Genomic DNA, 23,299 nt, shown 5'->3' on the forward strand with positions numbered 1-23,299 from the left:
TAAAAATATGAACAAGGGTGCGCTGGATCATTTTTAGAATTTATTTCAAATAAAAACTTTGCCATAAAATCCTCTTTAACAGGGCAATCCTCGAAGAGATGGTTGCTGACACCAAAGCGGAATGAAGAGAAATTAGGATTCAATTTCAGTTTGAATAAAATTATTAGTCATCAATCGTTGTAGAGCGGAAATCGGGAGGGTTTTGATAACAAAGCTTAGGAAATGTTGTTGAGTTAAATTTGAGTTAAATTCAGGCGGAAAAAGTCGATTTTTTGTATGGTCCTAATTAATTGAGTATGAAAAGCAATCTATAAACTCTGCTTAATCACAAAATTCAACAAAATTTATCCATTCTGAACCGTTTCGTTCTTCATGGCTTCTTATAAAGTATTGGGCCCTTTTGCAGTTTTAATTGCTGTGAAAGCCTTTTTGCCGATCTAATTCATTACGAAAGTTTCTAAGGCATTTCTATTTGCCTTTTATTTACAGTCCTACTTATCATACATTACAACGGAGCTTATATTTGAAGGACCGTACCAAAATAAGTCCGTTACTGAAACTGGGCTTTCGAGTGGATCGTGGGCGAGATTGGAAAGTCAGGAAAGCGTGATCTTCCTATCGACTAACCAACATTAGTAAGCTAGATATCAGGTTACCTTCTCGTCCTCACTTTCCTTCCAATAATGAAGGCTCAAATGATACGTCATATCTTCTCATTCTCCCACTGATGGACCCCCTACAACGAAATGAAAATGACCTTGTTCAGGGTACACATGTTGAAAAGCATATCTGTCCAGTCCATAAAATGAATTTGAATCAGAGCAAGGTTGGTATATTTGGTGTCAAAACTGAACCAGTGGTTTCCTTTTCTACGCTTTTTTCATTATTCGTTATTTAAAAGCTCGCAAGCGCAAGTGATTGTGCAAGGTGTAAAATCAAGACTGCCAATCACACTTTTATGACCCTTCACTATAACTCGAACTTGTTTTCACTCATGCAAACTGTCCGAGGAACAACTCGATCCCTGGTCCGTACACCTTCACTTCAAGATTTGAACAGATCCACCAACATAATCCACATGCGAAACCTGGCATGATCCTGGGCGATTTGATTTGGTGTACGTAGTACATTTTTATCAAGTACATTACTGGCATTAAAGCAGGTGCGCATGTTATATGGATAAGCGACCACGGGAAAAAAATGTCGATCTGGTCCAATGCTTGAGAAGTTCATTCACGTTGGAAACCATTCAAATCAAAAGCAGGTCAATGTCCGCGGTTTCTGCCTTCCTCATTTACTGAACGAGAGGCTTTGATTTTTACAAATCGGTTCGTTTGAACACTTCAAGGCAATGAAGGAGGATGGATATTGCCTAGTTTTTGAAGAAGCGGAGAAGTTTGTTAATTTCGACACTTTTCGCCTTCCTCAGCATTCACTTTGCATGCATTTTTTAAGTCCAAGCGACAAGGCAAAAAGGATGGAGACTAGAACTATTACAAACTTCTGGCCGGTTTTTTTTCTTTACTCGCGCTTATGGAAGCTTAACATTCAATTTTAGTTCGGAAAAGGACCATAATGTTCTTGCTGATATCATCGTCTAACAATTTGAGGAGTTTCGGGGGAAACAAAAGCCTTTGTTATATGACCAAGGCGCAGCGAACAAAGATCCCTCGTCCACTATTAGGACTCATCAGGGCTTCATCTACCACCCGAAAAGTCTTTCCTCTCTCACTGTCTCTTGAATTTTACGAGCCCTCTGCCTTAATGAAATCCCTTGTACTTCGATGCACTACTTTGAAAACGGTCGGACTCCTTTAGACAGGACATGCACTCGTTGCAACTCTCGAGAAAGTACTTAGCAGAGGCCACATTTCACACAAACAAGGTCATCCAAACCCGCCCAAAAATAAAACGTGTCGGAAGTTTTGGGAGACTGCCGAGGGGTCAAAACTAGTCCACATGCTTAAAGAGGTCCCATAAGGGCTCCTCCTTTCGCCTAAACGTCAATCTGGATTCGTGAGAGCGTCTTTTCCGATCAAGTTGGCTTGAGATCCCTTTGGTCTGGGTTTCGTGCGTGGAGGTCTTTAATAGGGGATAATGATGCTAGATTAGGTCAACACTTCAAAAACGAAAGAAAATGACTGCCTCATTCTGGGTGGATGTGTATCTGCATGGAAAAAGAAGGGCTACCAGGGAGAGGCTGGGAAACTCAGGTGAAGTAGTGCAAACCCCTTGGACCAAATGAGACTAAACCTTCAAAACAAACACTAGAACATCGACCTGGTTCGTAGAAAGTCCAATCTTCTCTAGAATCGTTTCAAAACAACTCTTAATGATCTCTTCCTCCTTTTTAATAATTCGTACCACACGAGAACTCCATGAAACTAACTCCGAAACGTTCCTGTTGATTACTAGTCCAATGAAGAAGCACCTCACGTCATTCACTTTATAACCGAGACATTATTCTGAGGGTGACCAAACATAGCAATATGACAATTGTTCCAAAAAGGCTCAAGTGTAGGAGGAGAATGTAAATTTAAAAAGGAAAAGCAAGCCCCGTTTCAACTAAACTTGTGCATAGAGGTCTTGTGGATGGGTGTAAAAAAGTTATCTGCAATGGAAGGATAGCCGATGATGTACAGTACAGTAGGAGCCCTCACGACTTGCTACTGCGACGACCATTTTCACTCCCATATCACCATTAATGCTTCTGCAGCGAAGCAAGAGATGAGTGGGAAAATGGAACCAAAAATGAAGAACTTTCACTCTTGATTTGTTTTGAGCACTTCCAAAGATCTGGTCTAGTCGTGGTGACGTGAATATGGAATGAGACGAGACGAGATGATTCACAAGAATCGTGGTCGTGTCAGAAATTTGAAATTCTACTTCTGAATCACGCTGAGGAATAAATAGCCGGGATAGCATTTCTCAGCCACCATATCAAGGCCAATAAAAATGTCATTACATTTTGAAGTTCGAGCTAAAGATGCTGAACATGTATAAAAGCAATTTCAAGCCAGCCAATTCTCAGGAGGAGGACCAATTTTCAATTAGTTGCGAAGATTAAGACCCCCTATGCACCATGTGACTCCATCTCGTTCTTTCCGTTTTCATGAGGATGTCCAAACTCTTTTGACTCACCATCTGGCCTATTAAACTAAGTCGTATCCTTGGAATATGTACAGAATGTGGATTCTTTTTCTTTCATGTGTTCTTTTGTCACGTGTTCCATTTTCTGGTAAATGTTGAAATGTCATTATCTTCCAATGACAGACCAGAGTGCAGAGTGCACACACCCTTTATTGTTTCGATATTTGAGAGACAATGTGTAAAGTGATACGACTGAACGACTCCATTATGGTCTTTTTAGTCGTCCTATAGAACCCTCTGTCACTCCGTTCCAAATAATGAACCCTGCTCTGTCTTTCCATGGATCTGTCTTAACCAACAGCGTTGTCTGCGTCGACGTTCTTCACTACATCCAGACTAATAATGACTATCAATATAGGAGCCAATATGGACAACAACAGTATGGAGTGTACATGTACTAGATGATCTTTCAGATCCGATATGCCAAAGGTGCTGTGTAGAAATCTCCATTCATCAGACTTATGCTATTTCAGATTAGTCGACTTCTCTCGGCTTCACTTGGTTAAGCAAGTGACACCGATGTAACGATCAATCATTTTCTACCCGTACCTACTTGTTTGGGCCTGGCTTTTTGATGTGTCTTCGACTGAATGAATCATTAGAGGTCTTGCGAGAAACATGAACGAATTTCGTGTTTTCTTGGCATTTTTGTCACAACCAAGAAGACAACATTAAATTCTGTTGAGTCGTAAGTTCAAGGATTTTGGAGGTCCAAGCAATAATTGTGCAAATTTGGACGCTAGAGGGCTTTTCGAAAGATGACACTCCACGACCATCCTCACAAAATTTTAACGATCATTAAAGTAAAAAAACGAGTCTGGCGAGGATGAGGATTAGCCAAAAATTTGCAAAGCCATTAGAGGGCTTTGACAAAATCTTTAAAATGGTTTTTGATGATGACTATTATTTTGAATGAGGTCTTAATGGCTGTTTGGTCCGTAAAACAAAATATCGATTGAAGGTTTATTGATCTGGAACCGAAAAGGTATTGTTGTCGAGAGCATGTCAAAGTGAAAGTAGGAGAATGCAAACTTGTTGAGTCAAATGACATTCCACTTTTAATCGTTAAGCTTATGATATTTCTTTTCCAATGGCGAAAGAGCATTGCCAGTTCATTCAGATTGTCTCTTCAGAAATGGCCAATGAAATGCCGTACATTTTCAAGTTCCGAGAACGTTAAACTCATGCTCAATTTATCCTTTGCAATTGTCCACATGGCACTTTCGTTTTGTTCGCTCCATTCTGTTTGCAGCTAAACTTTTTTTGATGCATGAATCAAAACAAAAAAGAGCTGTTTTGTGCACACAAAGTTGGGTCCATTTCGAAAGCGTAAAAAGCGACCTCAATCGGCCCTAATCCCGTTTCTGAGGGCATTGTTAACGGCACCGTTTGAAAGCTAAGTTTGAATTATCTGAACTCCGGTCAACGCTACAACATGATGAATTCCATTCACCATCGACATTGCTCTACATATGTTTTTTTCTTGAGAATTTTCCTTTCAAGGGACATTTCCTAGAATTCCAAGGATATTTTAGAGGATTGCTCACCAACTGTTGTGCACGATGAAGGGTTGTTAAACTTTCGAGTGGGTATGGCTTATGTACATTTAACTAACTTCATCAGCATTGAGAGTAGAGTGGTAATGAGTTTCCGACGCCCTTTGTCGCTTTGGGTGATGCTTCCAATGAATTAGTAAGTTGTTTAATTGCTTCTACATCCTGTTGATGTGAATTTTGCGGTCCCCCTGGCCCCCTAACAATTGGACCACACGAACATTGGCGAGGAAAGGTGAACATTATTGCGAGTATTATGACGCACAGTAATATGTGCATTTCCAGAAACTCAACTTCAATTCATAGCATCGCCAATCTCTTCTCGAAGATTAAATGCCCGAAATGGGATGGCATCATCAAAGAAGCAGGTGGATGAGATTCAAGCAGAAATGGAACGATCGTTCGTTCCATTGTTCATTTCGGGAGTGTTATCGTGATCTATGATTGAAACAATGATAACCTCCGCCGAGACTCACGATGAATAAAATGGTGACACAGCATGTCACATGAAACCATTGGCTACCGAAAATCGAAATTAGAACCTCCTCCGGCCATGCCAAGTTTGAGTTCCAAAGTTCACTAACACAATGGCCAATCGCCCAGGTTCATAGGTTCATACGCAACTCCACGAACAAAAAAGGATTAAGGGCACTTGGCCATTACCTCTGTTTAACTTGCACTGTGAACAAAAGTTGGGGGGGGGATAATCAACGCTCCCGCCAAAATTGTGCCAAGCCCGCCAAAACCTTCTTGCTTGGACGATTGCTGTGGTTGATGACGGTGGCAATTGATATTCACAGACGAACCTCGGGGTTACCGCCTTGTCCGGCCAGGGTTCGGTTCCCGAGTATGTTATTGGTCCTACTCATAGCTGGAGGTACGAATAGCTCGCCATAGTTCAGCCGGCGAAAGGTGGTGGCGCTCTTTTCCGTCCATGTCACTGGACCGATAGACCGTTGGGAGGCAGGCCCAACACTTGGACCTGTGTAGCACGGCATATGTGAGTATGAGCGTTTCAACGTCCCATGACGTTTTGTCTCAAAAGTTTTGTCCATGCTAGCATGAGGAGATTATTGGGATTGAAACACAAGCTCACTCCGGCGCAACCTCTCCAGCAATTGTTCATGCTCGTGTCATGTTTGTCCCAATGGGAAATTACTACATCCATCGACCCAGAATGCTAATTAGGTCATTGCAAGTGGAGGCCAAGCAGAAACAAACCTGGGGTAATCCCACCGTGCTTATGTAAAAAAAAATACTATGCTAGGGCATTTGCGAATATTTCTTCTGTCAAGCACTGAAGTTTAATGCGCGGAAGGCAGTAACTTGCTTTAAATATGAAAAGTCGTAGACCCAATTCAAGTTCTCACATTGGCTAATGTTGAAAAGACCATACCGACAATTCTTCAAAAACTTTCTATTGGATGAGCTAAGCTCTCTCAACAAGTTTCTGGGTTAAAGAGATTTGACAAAAAAATATGATTATGACACGAGGGCCTCAGGAACAAGTTCATCTCTTTGGGGATGTGTCGGCCTTAACTTCTGAAACAAAACGCATATCTCATACTGCAAGGAGTTGAGTATTACGTACTGTACATATGGGGGAAGAAAAATCATCCTTGGCGACTGCATGCGCTCTCGGGCCAGTTTTTTTGCGCAAGCAAGCGCATTTGAGGATCGGACTTCCAGCGGATCAACCCGTGCGTGTGCTTGTCTCATATGATTGTAGTTTCTTCAGGTTAGTAGCTCTTGGAAAACGTGAGTGACAAGTAGGTGAACCAACTCCCCCAGTGGTCATTTCACTTTGGATTGGTCAAAAGCCCACTCTATCCAGTTTTTTTAATGACACCATTCTGCAAACAGAAATTTCATTCCACGTCGAGTTGCGAAACTGACTGACTGGAAGTGTGTAACTTAGTTATGATGTGTGGTGACTTGTGTCTAGTGAGTAGTGACCTGTTTTCCTCTTGGTCGTGGCTCATTGCAGTGGTTGGTGCAAAATAATGAGAAGTGTTTCTCGGAATATCACCTTTTGTTCTTGAATATCGTGACATGAAGTGAAAACCCCCCATCGTGCGGTAGCTCGGGGGAAAAATTGAAACATATTCCCCGGTTTTCACGTCGCCACCGTTGGTCTGTCAGTGATATCGCATTCAATCCTGGAAACCATCAGTTGGAAGCTCGTCTCAACTTCCTGTGTGATCGTAAACAGGCCTCCCCCACCCGAAAAAAATATCCCGCCCTTATTATAGGGGTGAGGACGAGTCGTCGGTCGTTGGGGGTTGCTGGGCGAGGTTGACAGCTTCCATAGAGTCCGTTGAAAACAATCCAGCGGATTTTCCATATGACCTCTGCTTCTCCACCCCAATCTTCGTTACCGTTTCAAAGTGGAAAAGCGAAGCAATCGAGTGGAAACGTGGCTCTAAGGACGAGAGTCAGTGAGGCGACCGCCGACCGACCGACCGGTCGTTCGTTCATTCATTCCTTGGCAAACATATTGGACAGATTTCAAGATTTTCCTTTTACAAACACAAACTGTGGCCGATGCTGTCCAAATACGAAGTGATTACGAAACGTGACAAGTTTTGAGCTTTCGAGCCATGAGCGAGAGAGAATTCTTCCTTCCCCCAACGACGATCCACTTGTTATAACGTTCGAGAATCGAGAATTGAGACACGACCCCCACTTTCGCACTTTCGGGAGAAACTTTGGACTTTCCGGCAGGGTGGCTGATGTCTCTGTTTTTGTCTGAAGTTTTGAGGACTGGAAAAATAAACTTGTGACAGGTTCAAATTGCTTTAAGCACCACTTCTGTCGACGAAGACAGCTCCGAGTTCATTTTTAGAGTGGGTGAGGATGTGCAGTGTGATCGAGATCAAGAACAATAACGAATACTACATCCACTACCACAGCCCAGACTCGCTTGAGCCGTGCAGTATGGATCCAGACGACAATCATCAGCCAGAGGAGGACCATCACCATTCGGATAATGAGGATAAACCAGAGGAAGACAAGGACTGTTCAGTGGGTGAGATCACCCACAGTCCCCCTACCAAGGATCCGGGCAAGGCGGATGATAAGACCTCGGATAAGGGCTCCTCATTAGACGGGGACGAATCAGAGACACCCTCGTCCCATAAGTCCACCAATGACTCGCCCCACTCATCCCCGTCCAAGCATTGCTCGGATGTGCCCATAACGGTGAACAGTCACATCCCGGCTCACCCGGCCCGATCCAGTTCGATCCCGGTCTTGTCTCGAAATCGCACGGTGGAAATTGGAACCCAAATGGAACGAGATCAAACCAAGAACCAACGCAATGACGACCACGACATCAAGGCTGAGTTGAAGAGGCGTTCCAGCTCCGTGCCCAGCCCCGTGTTGAAGAGCGATATCAAGAGCTGGGATGAGCGTCAACTTGAAAGGGCCCAGTCAAAGAGCAGAGAGCGAGACACAACGTCTCCCTCGAAGATTCCAATTAAAGTTGACCACAAAGCAAAAAAGGGCTCACTCTCCGTGAGCTCGTTATTTGAGAGATCCGACAAATCCAAACCAATCACCCCCCAGGATAAGCAAGCGAGTAAGCAGAAGTCAAATTCAATTTCCAATTTGAAAATTGAAAAGGGCAATAAGCCCCAAATATCCACGAAGGCTGCCACTCAGGAGACCAAGAAGAGGGCGGAAGAAGCGAGGAAGCTGGAAAAATCAAAAGCGAATGAAAAGAAAAAGCAGAAGAAGGCCCTTAAGGCCACCACAGCCGAGGAAGAGAAAAAGTCCCCCAAAGCTAAGAAGGTAGCTGAGAACACGAAAGAGAAGGCCAAACGTGTCCTGAGTTTTAGACGCTCCAAAAAAGACGATGCCAAGGACAAAACGAAACTTAGTCCCGAACATAACGGGCAAGAAAACAAAACGGCCCCTCCCGGCGATTCCACGGATGGCCTCAAGATCCTAGAAACCAGTGATGGCTATTTTGTTCTGCCTAGCCCGCGAAGTGAGCCAACAAGTGCCACATCAAAAGAATACAACAACCAAGGTAAGAAAAAGAGTGACCATGATGTCTTCATTCCTTGGTGAGGGAAAAAAAAACAAAACACGTATAGCTTAAGGAGACGGCTGAACACGTGGTGAATGAACCTATATACCTTTACACCTAGCTTCTTTGATGTCTCCTTCTACTGTCTGTGCGCGTCTGTGTCTGTGAATGTCAACGTGTCGGCATTTTTCTAATTGAAAATGCGCCACCGCCTTTTTTCCGATCATACTTTCTAATTTCCCGTCCTGCGTCCTCCAGTATTAGTTTTGTCCGTGGAAGACATCTTGGCTGAGGTTGACGGTGTCTTCTTCCACATTATCAGTCTCATTCTTCAGTGGTCGCTGTTTCTAATGACAACTTTGGTGTCTTAAAGCTGATTGGAGTCGGGCCATCAAGCCCATCACCGACGCCCGTAAGCACTTTCCGATAAAAATAATCATCTCCCAGGCCATTTCCAGAGCAATCAAGCTCATTTTTCGTGCTTTTTTTTTCCCGTCCAATTTCTAAATCATGTCTCTGAAACGAGTTGGAGACGCACTCGAAAAGGCATCGAGAGATTCACAATTGGCGACACTTCTGAGAACGTTGACTGGATTTACCATATTTGTCAAAATATGAGACAAAGAGGCGAACCGATTTCATGGACATGTATGAAAGGAAAGCTTATTCAAAAAACCATGAGTTGTGAAAGATTGATGGCAAGGGTACGGGAAAAACCGATTGAAGTGTTAGTTTTATGATGTGGTCATCGGGTAGTATGTGGAATTGCGCTTTGGTCTCCCTTGCTCTCGCCCTTCTTGCCATTCTGTGTGAGGTTGTGTCGGTTCATTGCCAAGTGTTCTCAGAACAGAAGGAAGGTCATAAAATCCACCAATTGAGGTTTTCTCCCCGTCTTCCAACAATGGAAGGGTTCTCTTTTCGTAGAAATTTCCGCTAATTCCATCCCAGAAACTTTCCAGCCAATCCCGCCCAATCAGTCGAAGGTAGTAGATATGGTGACAACCCGAAGTAAGGCCATAAGAATTTGCTCAGCCAGTCATTCGCGGACCGTGCTTGCAAAGAGCGGAGACAAGGGCATCATTCACTTGAACTCGGCAATGGGTTGACCTGAATTCTCAGAGTGCTTGGTGCTCATCATGGCGTGTATATCGCAAATTGATCGGGACAATCTCTCGCGAATGCGTGGCCGACATGCCCACTCCTCCTCCTCCTTCTCCTCCTCCTCCTCCTCCCAAGTGCATTTTCTGTCTCCATGGATAATCATCAGAAAAAAGTACAAGAGATCAACAAGCCTTTAATGAGTTTCTTTCCAGAAGACATGCCAGTCCAGCCCCATTCCTCCGCTATTATGCCATCCAACTGAAAGCAAAAAAAAGAGCATCTCATAAAATTTGTATGAATTTATAACCAAAGTGCTTGGCCAAGCGGAAGAGAAAGATCATGTTCAATGGTGCAATGGCCCTCTGGGGATTGGACGACTTCCCCACATTTTCTTTCATGAAGCCGATCCAGCGGACAGATGATATATATTTATGATGAGGGAGCCCGATGCGTAATCCCAGCGCCTGTCAAAAGCACATTTGAAACATTCCTTTGTTGGGGTCCAGTTGACAAATGGAAAGGGTGAAATTGGTCAAATTTCCCTTGGACCAACCTCAATGACAACGGTGGTGAAAGCAAATCCGGCAAATCTGGCCAATGTGTTGCCTTCAAATGGTCTTGCTTCTGTACATTTGGTTCATACGTACGTACATACGTAGGTAGAGCTTAATCATGTTTGAGGATAAGCAGTAACTCGGGTCCATTAAAGGCCGGAAGAAACACCCAGATGGCCAACATCCCGTGGCCGAGCTTGATCAAATGGTCTTGAGGCTAATCTTGTTCATGCATGTGAGTCCAGTAATAGCCATTTCGTGCCGAATTGCTTCATCACACCTCGGATCATGCCCGAGCTGATATTGCCAGTCCCTTTAAAAACAACATCATAAAACAACGGAGTAAACGGACAACGGCGTCTGCCGTCGGGTGGACTTTGTGTTTCATGTTTTACGGTGGTTGGGTTCTCCAACAAAAACTGACTGACTTGGATAATAATTGAGGCTGGTAGTTCCGACCATTGAGTTCCTGACAAATCAAAGCCACGTTTATAGTTGCACGAGAGAGAACTAGAGAACTAGCGAGTGTGCCAAAAAGGGGTTCTTCATTGTTTCACGCTTGTCAATGGCGATATCCGCATTTGAATCAAGCCAACCAAACCAGTTCCTTTTTATCGTCCAGGTACTTGGACTGAAATGCAGCAATCTCGTCACGGAGCAGAAAGGGCATCCATCGTGCATTGAATTTACGTAGCTACATGGCTGTTTTGCCTGATTTATTGATGCCACACTTAAACTTCAAACCTTCAAGTTGGATTGGGTGGTTGCTTGGGTTGCTTGGTTTTCTTGGTTGGCTGCTTGCTTGGTTGTTTTGCTTGCTTGCTTGCTTGCGTGCTTGTTCGTCGGTCATTGGCCAGGCCAATGACTGGAAATGAGGGGGAGCGAATTATACAATTTATAATGTATCTGATAATCGAATCCCGTGCGTGGGTCGTTGGATTTCGTTTGTCTTGAACAAGATGGAAGACTCGCAAGGGCTTTTGGAGTAATATCTTAATTGTGATGTTGCCTCAATTGAACACCTCATCCCAATCAAGCCAAGCCAAGCTCAGCCCAGCCAAGTCCGCCTCCACGCTCTAAAATGCTCAACTGTAAAATTGGCGCCTGAACCCAAAGAAACTAGGAGTACAGCAAGGACTGGATAGGTTGGTTCTTGGTCAAATTTGGTTCTTGTTGTTGATGAAGATGATGATGATGATGATGTGATCTACAGATTGTTATGACCTGTTCTGCCCTTGCATCCCACATCATGATGAGATTCGTGGCCTGTTTTCACACGCACTCACACCACTCTCTCTTAACTACTCAAACACACACACACGCACACTGATTACATTATGCATTATGGGTTTCGTCTCGGGCATCTTGAACCATCAAATTAGGCCAGGGCAAGCTTTGAGCTTCATTTCATAAGTCACATTGGTCAGGTTTTCCCCGTCTTTTTTGCCTTCACACGTGCACTTGAATGCTTAAAGCCTTTGGTTTGAAGTCTGAACTTCGGAAAACGGAAAGCCAGTCTTGGTTTCTCATGATGGTAGTTTTGGATTTGGGTTTGCCTCCTACCTCTTGAAGTGTCCAGAATTCCGCTCAGAACTTTATGGAGATGTTCTCAAAAGCTATTAAGAACTTCTCATTCTCTCACACTCAGACACACACACACGCAGGCACACACATGTACCAGCCAATGCCCGGTTTCTGAACCGGGCTGTAATTGTTGTTATGAGTTGAGAATGGGCCTGAGTGAGAGTTGGACGAGAGAAATTGGTGTTCGGAAGACTAATTCCCAGGACATGAAGCGGGGGCGCCAGTGGTCGTTACACACCTAGCTCTTTTTCTCATCCAAATGGAATGTCATCTAATATCTGTTCCCTTTCTTTGAAGGTAAGATTGGTTCAATTCTCGACATGTGCTTGGCCTAGTTCGAAGAACAAGTTTGGAGGGAAAAACAATTCCAAAGGGGTATTTTGCCGTTTTCTTTCTCCTCTCTTCTCAAGACTGAAATTTCATTTGGCCCTCATTTCTCGAAGGAAACAAACTTAACAGACATAATCTCCCTCTTGAGTGTGTGTGTGTGTGTGTGTGTGTGAGATAGAGGCAGAGAGAAAGAAAGAAAGAAAGAAAGAAAGAAAGAGAGGTAGATAGAGAGAGAGAGAGAAAGAGTGTGTATGTGGGGAGGGCCTCTTTGGCCATTTCAGTTTATAATTGAGGTAATCTATCATGCCAGCCATTAGAGATGAATTGCTCTCACTATTTTTCGTCCAAAGACCTGAAGGATTAGCGATTTTTTTGCCTCAGAACCATCCTGCTCTCAATCTTTTTTGTCAATAAAATTTGGACACCACTAGAGATTGAAGATGGGTTATTGAATTTTCTTTCGCCTTGCAAATGGGCAGGAAATTCCAGAGAGCAAATTCAAATTCCTTTTCAAGTACCACATCTACAGATTGGAAAGAAGGGCGAAAGTGTCAAGTAGTAAAGTTCTTTACAACACTTTGGTTTCCGATCAAATTTGTGGTGTTTCAAAGGAAGAGTACAGACAGTAAGAGCCAACAGCAGCACGACTACTTTGGTGGAATACAGTGTGTACAGTAAAACCTCCACTTCTCGTTTCTCTCTCATTCAAATTGATATTCAAAGCACATTCGAGACGACACCTCAGAAAGCTCTGAAAGCTCTGAAAGCTCTGACAGAGGTGTGGGTCGAGCCATAAAGAAATGAACTTATTGAAATTGAAGGGCCTCTCTTTCCTTTTTACAGCCTTTTTGCTCTCTATATTCAATAGGGAAAAACCACTTTACAGTAGGTAGATAGTATGTGTCTGTGTGTCATTGATGAGTAGGATTGGAAATGTTTTCTCTGCCTCATAAATATGAGCAGCCCATGAGCAAGGCGGTGGATATCAACCCAAGCCAGCCTTTGCCTGGCGTCTTCCTCGTCTTCGCAGAAGCAGCATCTGATTAGATTCTCGGAATTGATTACAACCATGAAAATTCACTTTGGAACTGCCCTTCACCAATTTGGACTTGTCATTGCTGGGACGGGATTCGATTCGGAATGGCAAACGACTCCAGTGATTAGGGCCTGCATATGCATCGTATCCTCTTGGACGGGATATGCGCCCTCCGTCCACGTCCATGTGTCCATATGTACATATGTACATCGGTACAGTTCACTATTGTAGTACTAGGTACACACTGTTCTCTACGCTTGAAGGAAGAAGTCCAAAAGAAGAAATTTCAGAAGGACCACGCAATGCCTCTTACCGAGTTCACAAAACAACTTCGAGGGTTGGATTCCCGATTCACCTGTCACAAATCATTTGAAAGACATAGTATTGGGAAATCGGATCCGGGGACTCACAGACAGATGCACCGAAAAACCAACGTGGAATTTCTGGTCGGTCGTTTTGAGCGCCGCCGACCAAACAAATTATGGTCAAGTCGTTGTTTTTCGGACATGCAATATTGACTTCTAGATATACTAGTTGGCTTTGAGACAACTGTTCTTGTCTGAAACTCGTTGCTGTCTTGAATTTAGATGGACGAGATTGCCCTCGCCGAATGAAAGTTGTCTCGCGTGTAATTGATGTGCTTGAAAGGCTTAACTCTTCGAGGCTTCTGACACTCTTTAAATCAGATGTGAAGTCTATCGCTTGGAATTAGCTTCCCAAAGAATATTCAATGAAAGAGATTTCTCCTACCTCCCAGTCAAGAAATAGACTCGAGGGCACAGGCGTTTTTTTGGCCCACCCTGGGCACACAAGAAATCCATTTCATCCCTGTATAATTACCAAAAGACTTCTTGACTACCACCACTCGCCAGCCACAGTCCCTTAAAAAAGCATAGACGTTCCCATTTCAACCCTTTCTTGAATGCGAAGGGGAAGCTCAAGTATGTTAATAGCTCGGCGGAATATTGATGACCGGATGTCAATGCCTTCTCCCAACTCCCAAGGGTGTTGACCTAATTTCAAATTAGTCCCAAGCTCTCCGCGCCTCCCATAAAGCATACTGAAGAATTATGGCCAAGATTAGGCGAATATAATCTGATAAGCCCCGTGAACTAATTGCCAACAATTTATGATCGGTGGTCACCCTCCAGAAATACTGATATATTCAATCTTGACGAGCATCCATAAATCTTGGGTGGCTTTATCTGTTTTGATTTACCGCGAGACCATGTTCATTTGAGTAGGATTGATTGAATGGGGTTTTAGGGTGACCGATTCAAACTAAGAGCCCTCTTTCAACCCTATGACTTTGAAATGAAGCGAGGATCAGGGCTCGTTCGGTAATGCAGCAGAGAAACCATGTTGGAAAGAACAAAGAAAGAGGGACAATGGAGTCGATAAATCTGACAAAAACTCTAATGGAAATCCTGGAAACCGGCTCGTTAAAGCCTTGATTAATGGTAGTGTTGACACCCTACATAGATCACCACCCAAGGAGATCATGCTCTCCAATCCTTGGTTTACCGAAAAAATGAGGTTTTTGACGAGTTGAAACCAAAGTAGAACACCATCGAAAGTGAACGTGCTCATTCTGACAACCCCATGAGGAATTCGCCGATTTTTTACCCAATCTGCCAAGGCAATGTCTTCATGTAAACGAACGGCGGCCAGTTGAAATAAAAATGAAGGTGCCGACAGGATTCGGCTATAATTTGCATCCAGGACATTCCTTCGGAGTGCAAATGCAAGTCACACGAGGAGGGGTTCAAGCTGGCTCAATGTGTTTTAGTACGCTTGAACGAGAGGGTGGGGCGTTCCAGGAAAGACACGGAGACTGAGTCAGAATTGAAAGCGAATTAGCGGGGATGCCTACTTTACGTGCCTGGTATGTGAGCCTGTGTACATTGAACACGACCGTCCATGTATCCACGAGTAGCACTCATAGAAGTCGTAGATTTATTGGGCCCAAAGCGAGTTAGCGGGATAGTTTGGCAATCTTCGCATTCCTTTGTTAAGAGGAAGAATGTTGCATTCATTCCATCCAGTACTTCTATTACTACTGCTACTACTTCTACTTCTATGTTCAATAGCATCCACTGTTTTTGCAAGACAAGGACCAACCTCATCGATACTCGCACACTTTCTCCCAAAAAGCTGAGTTGGAAACTCGGGAAAGGACTTTCTTTGTTTACCAATGACACACTCTCCATTCCGGTGGAAAGAAGCCACTAAATCAAACATTTGAAATGTTTGTTGCCGTCGTAGAAGCCATTGAGGTTTATTTGGACAAGATTTGCGATTATTTGCGGCGTAATTGGTCTATAAAAGTAGCTCAATTAGAATGCGACAACACGACGTATCCAAGGTTTCGTGACACTGTAAGTCGATAGTCCCGAAGAAAATTTCAGTTTGACCTGTCCATTTTAAAATCATGAAGTGGCAAATCTCATTTCGAATGGTCACTCTACGGATTAGTTTATAAGGAACAAGGCGATACAAATGCAATGTACTTAGCGTGGTCGACAAAGACCTCCCACTGTTCAGTCCCCATGTGCTCCTCTGATTTAGCTGAGCACAATTTCGCACTTGAAAAATGGAGTAGAGCACTCTTTCGTCGTATTGCTCGTGGAAGTGGAATGTGCTCGCAAAGTCGTTAATCACCGCTACACGATTCTAAAGAAACGGTATCAAAACAATACAAAAGTCTGTGAAGTCTGATTTTTCTGCTCTACTCCTAACCTGCCATTGAATGAGGCAACGAAAGACAGATTGAAAAGAGCCTGAGACTCGTTTTCATTATGGAGTGAGAGAAATGGGACATCATGACTATTCGCTTGCCTCTGAACCAGCTTGTGCCAAGGGCCAACCGACCAACCCCACCAATGGATGGATGCCTGTGAATGGTAAGGAAGAGGGGAGAGAACAGAATTCCTCTGCATCTGAAGACCCTTTCATCTCGTAGAAGACGTGTGCCACAAAATCGGCCCTCGGGGCCCACGAAAAAAAAACAAATATTTATCAGGAAGAAAGAAACGGCAATACTTCATCTCAAGCCAATCAATAACTCTTCCGAAAGAGAGCTATGTACGACACGCTCGCCGATCGGAAGAGATTTTTCGATCACGTTGAGAAAAGGATTCGTTACCAAAACAGTCTGGAACAAGCTGTCGAAGCGGTGATCAGGCTATTCCGATCGGAATGGGCGATAGGAGAGAAAAAAGTGCTTTTAATCGTTATCCACTTGCCGTCCAATTTGCTAGTCACCTCTCAATCTCCCTCGCCTGAAGAGATCCCAAATGGCGTTGAACAAGACGAATCTTTCAAGTGCATCTTGCATCTTATCTCCGTGTCTCAGTGCTGCCAATCAACCTCAGGTTTGTTCTGGGCCAGTAGTCTCTGTTCTTGGTATTGCGCTAGGGTGTTTGTTGGCAGATCATTCCCTTCAAAGTTTATGATGGCGAGTTTGAGATGCTGTTGGGGTTGAATGGGAAATATTTCTTTCAAATTACCCTGAACCCTTTTTGATCTCTAACCAGATGGCTCAGAATTCTAGCATATGCCGAGCCCTTTTCTCTTGTTCAAGCAGAAGTAGCATGCCTGACAAAAGCAGAAGCACGTCTTTTGATTACGAATACTCGCCAGGTCCAGATAGCGAAGATTTCGGGGGCATAATTTGGCCGCTTGCCAGGCACAATTGCAGACAAATACCGTTGAAAAACAATGTTCGCTTTGGCCTTATTTATTTGTTGCTCCATTGTTGACCCGAAACAATCGTCACGTCACGTTCATGCCGATTGAAAAAAAGATGTTTCCTCTGAACTCTTGAATGTTATGGGTACGACAAGGACTACAATTACATATGGAAAATACTGCAATTTAGGGGAAAAGGGTCCATTCCGTCAATTACTCGGAACATGATTCAAGACTAGAAGGCAAGTGGGTTATTACTGGAGGGTTATTTCATACGATGTTCGTTCACTCTTTGTCCCCATTTACCCTGTCCACGTCTCTCGTCACTCCTGCTACGCATCGTTGGGAGTGTTGGAACGTTCTTATTACCCATAATCAACTTCTGTCCCTCTTTCGCCTTCACCCTCAACACTCTTATTTGCAAAAGAGTGGTAGTGGTGGTGGATCACTAAAAATTCCTTTCTGGGTCAGTTAGTACTTCGTCCATTTCACGTAGGAAAGGCAAAACGAAAAATGAACGAGGGGCAGATTGAGATGGCAATATCATTTCGGATCTTTTTTTTCCCGTATAAGATTAAGAATGATGCCAATCAGAACCTGACACATCGATCTGTTGATCATCTCTCACCTAATTTTGGCCAAAATCTGTCAAACTTCTCAATCGAAGAATGTATTGAACGAGGGAGAAGGAGAACAAGCAGATCACACGGAGAAGTTCTGGTGGCCGAATTTCGAAGCATAGTATGTAGTAGTCTTCGCCAGTCAAGAGGTAGCATTGTGCGTCCAAGAATCTGTGGTGGGACTGTGCTTCAAGTGTGTGAGAACAAAGATTGACGCCACTTCTCACCAAGCAGCAGCCCAATCGAAATCCTCGGGATACACGGTGTCTATCCAGAGGCAAGACACGGAGAGAACTCGCCTTTGAAAAGTTTAAATACCACTCTCAATAGATCTTCTTTCAGTCAGCTCAACATGGACTGGGAGGACTGCGTTGGTTTTGGCATCAATGGATGGAGGAGAAAGAATTGGGCCTAATCACGAACTGGAGATCGCATTGAACATGACCAAAAGTGCCTGCTCCACACCACGATCTTTTGTTTGTTCGTCACCAATTAGCACAATGTATGTAGGCCTCATCGTTCTTGGCCAAGTCACTCGGAAATACAAGATATACAAGATGAGGGAGGAGCATGGTGGAACCAACTTCAGCGTTTGGTTACATGTGACCAAGGGTCAACTCCAGCACCTTGATGGATAGGAGGAGAAAGAGAGAGACCCATTAATGTTTGGCTTGGCCTACGATCACCAAAACAGTCCACAATGAAACTCAGCGAATGCTGAAATATTGGCTCATTTCACCACCCAGATGTGGGCCGTTTCTGGTTCAAATTGGTTTATGAGCCTCGTAAAAAGTCATCCAAGCCTGAGGGCAAAAGGCAGAGGGCTCTTATTTGTCCATGGAATGAAAGCGAGAGGATGACCAATGGAGGGCCATGACGACCACGACCACGACCACGACGACAACCACGATGATGATGATGATGATGATGACGATGCTACAAATATCCACCCGAAATCACATGAACGTGTCCATCCAGCTTCCCACCAACCGGAATATTTTGCGAGACACACACACACACATACACTCACTCACTTGAAAGTGGTGGTGGAGGCATCCATGTCCCCTCCTCATCTTTGCTCAATTGCACATTTTTGGTGAAAGTTTCCTGTTCTTTTATTAATCCTCGAGCATTGTGTCCGGAGTAATGACAATTCTCTCGTTGAGCACAAGACACACACACACACGCACATGCACACTAACAACCTAGCCTGACTGGTCGAGACTGTGATGAAAGACTTCACCATGAAGTCGCAATCTATTGTTGTGACTCCTTTCAGTCTGATCCACTTTTGAGGAGGCCTCTAAAACTGACAACGCCGAGGAACGTCCTCCTGGGACGTCAAGTGGAGGCAGATTCCATGTATAAGAATGTTCGATACATCAGTGCTTGGGGAGGAAGAGTAGCGTTCCCTAATGAGCCAAATATGGAGCGATGCGAGCAAAGATTCTGACGCAGAGGATGATCACCTGAAATTTATCAAAAGATTGTGGATGAAGATCACCAATAATAACCGTGTTGGGAAACTGGTTTTTATCATCCGACTCGGATCTGGATGGGGTGAATAAGAGGCTTTTAAAATATCATCTAGTGTGTCTTTCTCCCAAAAGCCGCTTGCCTGATGCCGCGTGTGGAGAAAGTTAGATTTATTCATTTCACCGGACAAAGAGAACGAACGTCGGAAATAAATCTTGCTGACCCCCCCCCTNCCTCAATCCACAAGTATTTCTTCGTCCGTACCCACATGTATAAGTCTTATGAGGAGAAGGAGGTGTTTCTTAATAAGTTCAAAATCCTCCTTGCAGGCTCGTTCATTTCGTTCGTTTTCGGTTCAAGTTGAACTTGACTGAGGAATTGAAATCGAAAAGTGCACGAGTGGTTAGTTGAAAGTGAAAATGGGTAAGGCGTTCCGCTTCTGAAAATAGGATTAAATCGGATTAGCAGACATTCTACCAGCTTTAAGATGTGACCAGACTTTCACTCGGTTGGGCTTGGAAGATCGAAAAGGGGAGACGAAAGAAGCCGGAAAAAAAGCCCATCAAACTCGAGATAGAAAGCGAACTTCAAATTTTACCACAAGATATTGAAGCTCGTCTTAGTTGTGCTCTTACACGGAATACAGAATACACGCGATGGCGTCATGGAAAAAGCCTTGTTGCCCAGATCAAAATCAAATAATGAGCCATTTCACTTTTCAGGTAAGCCGGTCATTTTGATGCATCGAGTTGGCCCTGCCTTCTCCCTCTCTCCCATCCTTTGAGAAAAAGAGGCATCGGCCATCAATTACGGCTAGACGGGCTCAAAAGCCCACGTCTTAAATGAGGGCCAAATCTCCAATCTCAAGTTGGTTTTGGAAACACTTGCTTTAGCCCCCCATGTCTTATTGATTTGATAGGTTAGAATTGAGGTGTTGGTGCCCTGAGGTCCCCAAGTATATACTACTCAATCAAGAGTAAGAAAATGGCACGGAAATGGATCAAGATGACTAGTTGAATTCGTCAGGGATCCGATTTTGTGTTTGATTTATCCTTGTTCGAGAATCATGTCCAGAATATCGGCCCGTCTCGCTCAATTTGAGGGGACTTGAGTGACGACCATGGCAAATTAACACCCTCTCAAGGCGGAATCATTTGACGCTGACAGTTCGTGTGCAAAAAAGTTGAACCGAAAATTGGCAATAGGCAAAAAATTAACCTCCCTAATAATATACATCCTTTTGGCTAACATATCGCATGTGGGAACTTGACGCCGACTCGTTAGATTTTAATTCGCCCCAAATTGACCATATTAGTGGTTAAGGAAGTGCATGTTCAAACATCTTGTTCAACATGTAAACATGGCCCTTTTCAAAATTGGAATCTTTTTTTTCCATTACTTCAGGCCAGATTGTTTACCCAAATTGGGTATCTCATACACGAGATTTGTTCAGCCAACTCAGGAGTTTGATGGAAAATCTTGAAATTGAGATTGATGACTCAATGAATCTTGAGGAAGCTCAAAAGATTAAACTCTTGACTTGTAATGGAGTGGAAGGATTCGCAGAATTTCATTCGAGATGAGAAAAATATGCAAATCCTAACCAATCTGCACATCCTCAATTCCCCGTGCCATCATCGGACCTACTACTTCCAATACATTTGGCGGATGTACCTTTTTTTTTTTAAGGAAAAAAACGAACCAAAACAAGCCTTAAAAAAGTGCTTCATAAGAAGAGCCAAGCAGAAAAGCCGTCAGATCATCAGGGCCTCACTAGCGGGTCATGACAAGAATCCCGTAAATTAAGAAATTAGTAATTCCGCAAGACCACTCGAGTACTTCATCACAAGGTAGTGCTGAATGCCCCCCAGAAGCACTTGCAGACCTGCGAGGCATCGGAAACGGCTTTCAAGTCTCATTAATGAGTGGCTTCTTTCAAGTTCTGCTGACGAGAAATGAGAACTGGCCAAATACAAGACCTCTGCAAAAACGGAGACTCAACTCCCGGAATCCCCTGAGTGGAGAAACCCTTCGCCCCTCAGATATGAGTAGTCCCACCCAGTGAAGTCTGAAGGAGAAACGAAGATGGTTGGCAATGACAAGGGGAGCGTGGCATCGATAACGCGTGCATGTGCCATAAATCTTGGCTTGTAGCGTTTTAGCTGCTTTTGAACTACATTTTGTCAAATAGGAATTTCCTGAGCTCCAACTTGAGAGCCTCGAGACCTTGCCTCGTCCTCCTCCTCTTCCTCCTCATTTCGCGTGTATTGTTTAGGCCCCAAGTGAAACGCACAAAGTACACCTGAGCGGAGCAATCGTCGTAATACATGGCCTGTCACGGGAAAGCGATGCAAAAATCTAATTAAACAAATCAATGGGGAAACATGATTTACTCGGTTTCTATCCTGGCCCCCTTCCCCTCCAAGCTCCAAGCTCCAGGCTTGTCTCGTCCCGTTCAAGGCTTTTTTGAAGCGAGTGCTTGATTAGCGGGTCAATTTTACTGGTAATGAACCGAGGGCAATCATGGCATGACCAAGAGTTTTACCTAGATCATGTTATTTTGCTGAGCAAGGCGCTTCATTGTGATACACGTTCACTATTATTAGTTTCTTACTACACCCCAAAAGTGGAACAATGCCTGAGGCTCATCCATCGAGTTTGCCCCGATGTTGTTTCAGGGCCAGAAATTGAAACAAAAATAGCAACGAAAGTGCCATCAAGTCTAGGCTGGGTCGCTTATTTGATGTGATTATGTCTATTTTGCCATCGATTTAGGTCGTCCCCAGAACGGTAGGCTGAAAGCTTGCGTTCCTCGATGGTTGGAAATCATGTTGTGAAATTGGTCCAATTTTGCACGCAAAGATTCGAACAAGACAAGAATGGTTGTTGGCTCTCAGTACTTTGTGGCAAGCAATTGAGGGTTGTTACTCGCTGGAGACTAGTCCCAAAGGCCCGACCAAGCCCCTCGGAAGCCCTTCAACGAGTTCAAACATTTGCAATCTGATAACATACCACTTGACCGACAAAAAACCGCTCATCTCTAAATTAGATTTCTCAGCCAAATTTTGAGTTCGGTTCCAGGGCAAGACAGAGGGGGGAGGTGCATTGACCTTTCTTTGGTCGTAAAGGGCTCATTGGGGAAATTAGTGTTGATTTTTGTCTCGTTTTCCAACATGAACCGAGGAATTTCCAGTGGAATGACAATTGAAATCGAGTTATCTTATCGGAATGGCTTTTAAAGCACTCTCCATGGAGATGAGATGAGAGACAAAGCATGGGGGCAAAGATAACGGATCTGCTCGATACATCAATAACAAGAGTAGGTCTCAACGAAAGCACCTTTAAGTCTCTTTCCCATACACGAATATGGAAAATGGGTACGGAGGCCCTCGAACGGCGATGGAACAAAATCTTAAAAACATCTAAAATACATAAAGCAAGATACTTCAATAATAATCGTAACAGGCGCCGGGTCAGCCTGTTTTTGCTGCTTTTAACTAATTTTTTTAACACTCTTTTTCTTGATCACAATTGGACAAAAAGATCAGGCATGACTTGGCAAAATGTACTCTGTGCCTTTTTTAACAAATGGGACGCTTGACCATACCAATGACACAAGGGTTCTTGGCCTGCATCTGGTCATGGATGCGAAGAAGTGAAACAAAAGAAGTAATTGGTCTGAGCAAAGGCACTCACGCGACAAAAGAGCATCAATCTGTGTAGTGCTGACAGAGAGGACAAATGCTCCTTGGACAACGGACGCTCTGAAATGAGATTTCTCCCGACTTCAAATTGCCCTTCTATTAATCAATTTCAAACAACAGAGTATTTACCCATGCACAAAAGGCATGGGACCGCAAGTTCAGAACGTCAGGATGATCGAAGCATTCGATCCCGATCTGTCAGGCAAATGTTGCCTAAACACGACTCCAAAAGTTTGAAGTGGCATGAAAAATTTCAGGACCAACTTTCAGAAAAGTTGCGTGCTTTTGATCCCGATGCACCTGGGAAACTTTGAATGATGGTTGCAAAATCTACCTTCGCAAGTGCAGAGGAAAGTTGAGAGGACTGAAATAATATCGTCATTCATAGGTCTTCAATCTTCGAAACTAAGGCAGTCAGCCCTTGTTCTGTCGAGCATTGGAACCTACTTCTCTTGACTGGTTCATGTT

At 43.8% G+C, this 23,299-nt stretch overlaps 1 protein-coding gene across 6 annotated transcripts in view; it reads left to right on the forward strand.

The window, feature by feature from the left end:
- The window catches only part of LOC131887505 (membrane-associated guanylate kinase, WW and PDZ domain-containing protein 2-like), a 67,603-nt gene that overhangs the window by 9,636 nt on the left and 34,668 nt on the right, over positions 1 to 23,299 (forward strand). The window contains exon 1 of one of the 6 annotated variants that reach the window (XR_009374041.1): positions 6,967 to 8,736. The exons of 2 other annotated variants lie outside the window; for them this stretch is intronic. Coding sequence is in view for 3 of the 4 variants with exons in the window: in XM_059236132.1 (XP_059092115.1) it covers positions 7,560 to 8,736 (1,177 nt within the window). In the remaining variant the exon portion in view is untranslated. Of the gene's footprint in view, positions 1 to 6,966; positions 8,737 to 16,027; positions 16,716 to 23,299 lie in introns of those variants that run through there. 3 more of the 6 variants (XM_059236132.1, XM_059236131.1, XM_059236137.1) reach the window with 3 other exon arrangements.

The sequence above is a fragment of the Tigriopus californicus genome, chromosome 9, assembly GCF_007210705.1.
Source record: "Tigriopus californicus strain San Diego chromosome 9, Tcal_SD_v2.1, whole genome shotgun sequence".
Classification (NCBI taxonomy): Eukaryota; Metazoa; Arthropoda; class Copepoda; order Harpacticoida; family Harpacticidae; genus Tigriopus; species Tigriopus californicus.